Source organism: Bos javanicus, chromosome 7 (genome assembly GCF_032452875.1).
Source record: "Bos javanicus breed banteng chromosome 7, ARS-OSU_banteng_1.0, whole genome shotgun sequence".
Taxonomy (NCBI): domain Eukaryota; kingdom Metazoa; phylum Chordata; class Mammalia; order Artiodactyla; family Bovidae; genus Bos; species Bos javanicus.
This window is the reverse complement of record NC_083874.1, coordinates 41,896,145-41,901,543: the sequence shown is the minus strand read 5'-3', so window position 1 is coordinate 41,901,543 and position 5,399 is coordinate 41,896,145. Positions and strand designations below refer to the sequence as shown.

The window sequence follows — 5,399 nt, the reverse complement described above, 5'->3', positions numbered from 1 at the left end:
AAGATGATTTTTCATATTTAATATCATTGAAGTTTTGATAGTAATTGTGTTGAATCTATAGATGGCTTGACTATAATGGACATTTAAAAATATTCACTCTTCTGGTTCATGAAATGGGATGGCTTTCTATTTGTTTTATATCTTTTTTTGATATCTTTCAGCAATCTCTTGAAGTTTTGTTATTTAGATCATTATTTTCCTTGGTATGGTTTATTCTTACATATATTATTATTTTTGATGTTACTTTAATTGGAATTATATTTTTTATATGTTTAAATACTATTCCATAGAAATTCAAATGCCTTCTGTGTGTTGATTTTATATCCTGCAACTTTATTGAGTTTATTCCTAGCTACAAATGTTCTAGTTTTCTAATTGTATATTCTTGCCTCCTTTGTCATAGATTAATTGGTCATATAAATGTGTGTCCACTTCTTGACTCTCTGTTCCATTGATCTATGTGTCTGTTTTTGTTCCATCACCATACTATTTTGAATATTATAGGTTTACAGTACAGTCTGAAGTCATGGGTTATGATATCTCAAGCTCTTGTTCCTCTTTCTCAAGATCGTTTTGGCTGTTTGGGGTCTTTTTTCTATACATTCAAATAAATTAATTTATATTAAAAATAAAATACAAAAAAAATTCAAAATTGTTTGTTCAAGTTATGTGAAATTTTTTCATTGTTATGTTTATAGGGATTGCATTGAAAATGTAGAGCACCTTGGTCAGAATAATCAGTTTAAAAATATTAAATATTCCAATTCAAAAGAAGGCTATATCTTTCCATCTGTTTTCTTTGTCTTCAATTTCTTTCATCATTGTCTTATAGTTTTCCAAATACAGGGTTTTCTTTTACCTCCTGGGTTAATGGATTCCTAAGTATTTTTTCATTTAATTTTATTTTTTTACTTTTGATGTGACTCTACATGGGACAGTTTCCTTAAGTTCTATTTCTTATAGTTCATTATTAGCATGTAGAAAAGCAACAGAATTCTGCATATTCATTTCGTGCAAATTTACTGAATTCATGGAGCATCTTTAGTAGTTTTTCACTGGTGTGTTTAGGGTCTTCCATGTCTAATATTCTGTCACTTGCCAACAGTGACAGTTTTGGCCTAGATTCGAGTTCATATGAGATTTTGTGTGGCTCTTTTAATAATGAAGTCTCTATTTTTCCCAGGCTTCCCCAGTGGCTCAGAGAGTAAAGAATCTGCCTGCAGTGCAGGAGACCTGGGTTTGTTTCCTTGGTTGGGAAGATCTCCTGGAGAAGGAAATGGCAACCCGCTCCAGTATTCTTGCCTGGAAAATCCCATGGACAGATGAGGCTGGCAGGCTACAGTCCATGAGGTCACAAAGAGTCAGACATGACTGAGCGACTAACACACACACTCTATTTTGCCCAGTCCTTCAAGTCTCTAGAAAGCAAGTCCTACTGGCCTTTACACCAAATGCTCTGGGAGTTATCTTCCCAGTGCAGGACTCCCAAGCTTTGAAGTCTACCATGGGTTCATAAGTCTCCTATGGGACAATGTTTGCAGTATAATTATTGTCTAGTTTAGGTATCACCCTCCTAGGGTTCTGAGACTTGATTATATTGTAAGCCCTCCTCTTCTATCCATCTCATTGGTATACCTTTTTATGTTTTTTGTTGTAGAAGATTTTTTTGAAAGGTTCTGGTCTTTTTAACTAGTTGTGTTCTGTTCTGTTTTCACTGAACAGATTTCACTGAACAGATTTAAGGTACAGATTCAGCAAAACCCTGGTTATGTATTTTTCCCAATCCCTCCTAGTTGTAGAGTATGGTCCATTCCACTTAGATTGACACCATTAGGCTCACCATTTTCACTCACCCAGACTCCCTACTTCTAGTCTTGTACTTCTTCAAATGATTACCAACAATTTAGCATTTCTAAAATGCAAGTCAGATCATTTTTATTGTTTTTGAAGACCTAGATACAAAAGGGCAAGAAAATAGAAGATAAAGTGAATAAGGAATAGAGAAATTACTGGAATAATTACTTCACTTGATTTGCCACTGACATTACCTTTAGTCATGATTTTCTTTTCCCACGACATCAGGTCCCTGAGCAAGTCCCCCTACCCCAGAATCCTTTACTAATCTGAGAGTAGCGTCTAGAGCTCCCAGGTTTTCTCTCAGCACCACTTTGTTTGGCTGAACTTGCTTGTCAGAAGTGGAACATCAAAAGCATCAAAATAATATGTATATATATTTTATTATAAGTGTTTGTACAAACTACACTTACAGTTCAAATTTGTAGGGATAGTAGGCATGTTCAATTAGGATTCTAAACTAACTTAGCTCTTATTTTTAATTATAAGATAAAAAATATTGTTTGAGTCAATGAAGGACTAAATGTTTTTTCTCCTTTCTTATATAATGTTACATACTTCAAATCTTTGCTCTGATACCATCTCCTGTGAAAAATGTTCCCTGCTTGAGAGAACATTGGGGTTAATATAATTCTGTCCATTTAGACTTAATATTCTCCCCACAGTACCTTGTGGGGTATTGAATTTTCAATATACCACAAGAAGCTAAGGATTTCAGACAGGAAACACTCACTAGGTAGCTTCAGAATTGGATCATGAGGAACGAACTAGTCCACAATAAAGACAGGCAGAAGATATGTAGCAGTCATGATTAGCTATGATAGAATGAACGTGATTTCTAAGATTGGTCACACAGCCAACCAAGCAGAAACTATGGACTAAAAAAGGAAGAAATGTCTGATAATTTTGCCTTTATTTTAAAGTAATTTCAAATATATACTGGTACCAAGGATAATCATAGTACAATGAACACATATAAAGCTTACCTACATTTATCTGTTAACATTCTTTTGCCTCATCACATTTTTCTGTCCATCCCTTTCCCATTAGTTGCATAAATTATGATATTTTACTCTAAATAACTTAGTTATGTATTTCCTAAGTATATGAATACTATCCCTCAGCATCACTGTGCACTTATCAACTTCATAAAATTGAAACATGGATTTAGTATAATTGTAAAAATAATTTTACAAGAAGTATAAAATTAAAGATAAATTTTACAAGAAGTATAAAAATGAGCTTTCCAGTACAAGGAAACAGTTCCTTCAAAGGGATGAATATAGGATGACACATCATGGTAGGACAATCCAAAGAATAGCTTAAGCAGAAGACTATATATTTCTGATAAATAAACTGAAGAATAAACCATTAGCATAAAAATATCTTATTTCATAGTTCTCTGAAAGGCAGATTCCACATTCAACAAGTTCTTTAGAGCCCCTGTGATATCCTTATTCCTAAGACTATAGATTAAAGGGTTTAGAACAGGAGTGAGTATGGTGTAAAAGATAGATACAGCCATGTCCTTCTCAGAGGTGTGGTAGGAGCTGGGGAACATATAGCTGTAGGTTGAAGTTCCATAGAAGAGGATGACCACAGTCATGTGGGAAGAACAAGTCATAAAAGCTTTTTTCCTGCCCTCTGCTGAATTCATCCTGTGGATGGTGAGGAGGATGAATGAATAAGAACTTGAAATGATGGTCACAGGGATGAGGAGTATGAGAACACAGCACAGGTACATGAGTGTCTCATACAGGGAAGTGTCTGAGCAGGAAAGCTTCATTACAGCAGGCACCTCACAGAAGAAATGATGGATCTCCCGGGATCTGCAGAAGGGGAAGGTCATGGTGATGGGTGTGAGCATAAAGCCATCCACTGATCCCAGAAACCAGCAGCCAGACACCAGGAGGAGCCACACCTTATGGCTCATGAGGGTAGAATAGTGGAGTGGATGACAGATGGCCACATAGCGATCATAGGCCATGGCAGCCAGAAGGAAATATTCTGAACCTCCTACTGTTAGATAGAGAAACATCTGCATTCCACATTCAGGGGCTGAGATCTTATTCTTACCCATGACCTGGTCCATGAGCATCTTGGGAACAATTACAGAAATGTATATCATGTCCATGAGAGACAACTGGCTGATGAAAAAGTACATGGGAGTGTGGAGGTGGGCATCAGAATATATCAGAAGGATCAGCATGATATTCCCAGACAGGGCCATCAGGAAAATCACAAAAATGACTACACAAAGAAGAATTGGGTACTTGGATTGACTGAAGAGTCCCATGAGGATGAAATCCAACTGTTCAGTGTAGTTGGCCACCCAGATGGAGTTGTCCATGAGATTTCACCTAGACCACCAAGGAGAGCTTTGTGATTAACAGATTATTCATGGGATATGACCACCTGAAATGAATATTTAGTGAGATTGTGGGGTGTGCGTGAGTTTGTGTGTGTGCATGCTCAGAAACTCAGTTGTTCTAATTATGAAGAAATGTCGCAGGGCTGTAGATTTCGGGATTAATAATTGCTTGCAACTTAGTTGAAATCTGAGATTCCACAACTTTTGCTTAAGGAGTTGGTTACTCATAGTAAAACTACAGTGTTTTGTTACAGAAGTCAGAATTGAATCAGTCTGTTTTAAGGAACCAACAAATCTTATACGGTCTTTGAATGTATTCCACATGAGAAATAATTAGAAAATAGCTGACTAATACTCCATTGTGTATATGTACCATAGCTTTCTTATCCATTCATCTGCTGATGGACATCTAGGTTGCTTCCATGTCCTGGCTATTATAAACAGTGCTGCGATGAAGGTAACAATAACCCTGCATATGAGACAGCAAAAGAGACACTGATGTATAGAACAGTCTTATGGACTCTGTGGGAGAGGGAGAGGGTGGGAAGATTTGGGAGAATGGCATTGAAACATGTATAATATCATGTATGAAACGAGTTGCCAGTCCAGGTTTGATGCACGATACTGGATGCTTGGGGCTAGTGCACTGGAATGACCCAGAGGGATGGGATGGGGAGGGAGGAGGGTGGAGGGTTCAGGATGGGGAACACATGTATACCTGTGGCGGATTCATTTTGATATTTGGTAAAACTAATACAATTTTGTGAAGTTTAAAAATAAAATAAAAAAAAAAAGAAAATAGCTGAAACATAATTTGGGGAAAATCTATACTAAATGTTTGAACTCCCTTTGCCTATAGGTTCTGGCCTTGCTGTGAGGCTCTGTGTTTATGTAGAGGGAGCCATGCATCCACAGGAGAAGACTGGGGTCCTCAGAAATGGCCAAATATTTAGTTATAGTGAGGGCACTGAGTGAGGAGCCCAGATTCTGAGTCAGGACTGTGGCTGCTGGTTCACATTATCCTCTACCCACCATTCCTCTGTCCACAGTACATAAAAATAATACAATTTGGTCTCTAATATGGTTAGGATTAAATGAGGTAAATGAAGTAAACTAATTAAATTGCTTAGAATATTACCACAGATGAATAAGCACGTATAGTGTTAAAGTATTA

General features: G+C 36.8%; 1 protein-coding gene across 1 annotated transcript; it reads right to left on the bottom strand.

Moving 5' to 3' along the window:
- Positions 1-3,241: 3,241 nt before the first annotated feature.
- Positions 3,242-4,280, bottom strand: LOC133252036 (olfactory receptor 2T29-like). Its single transcript, XM_061424792.1, has one exon. It carries the CDS (start codon positions 4,202-4,204, stop codon positions 3,242-3,244), a length of 963 nt encoding a protein of 320 aa, XP_061280776.1. The 5' UTR covers positions 4,205-4,280.
- Between the last annotated feature and the right edge of the window lie 1,119 nt (positions 4,281-5,399).

What these genes read in the sequence shown, in the direction of transcription:
- LOC133252036 (XM_061424792.1), bottom strand. Translation starts at nt 4,204, where the DNA reads ATGGACAACTCCATCTGGGTGGCCAACTACACTGAACAGTTGGATTTC.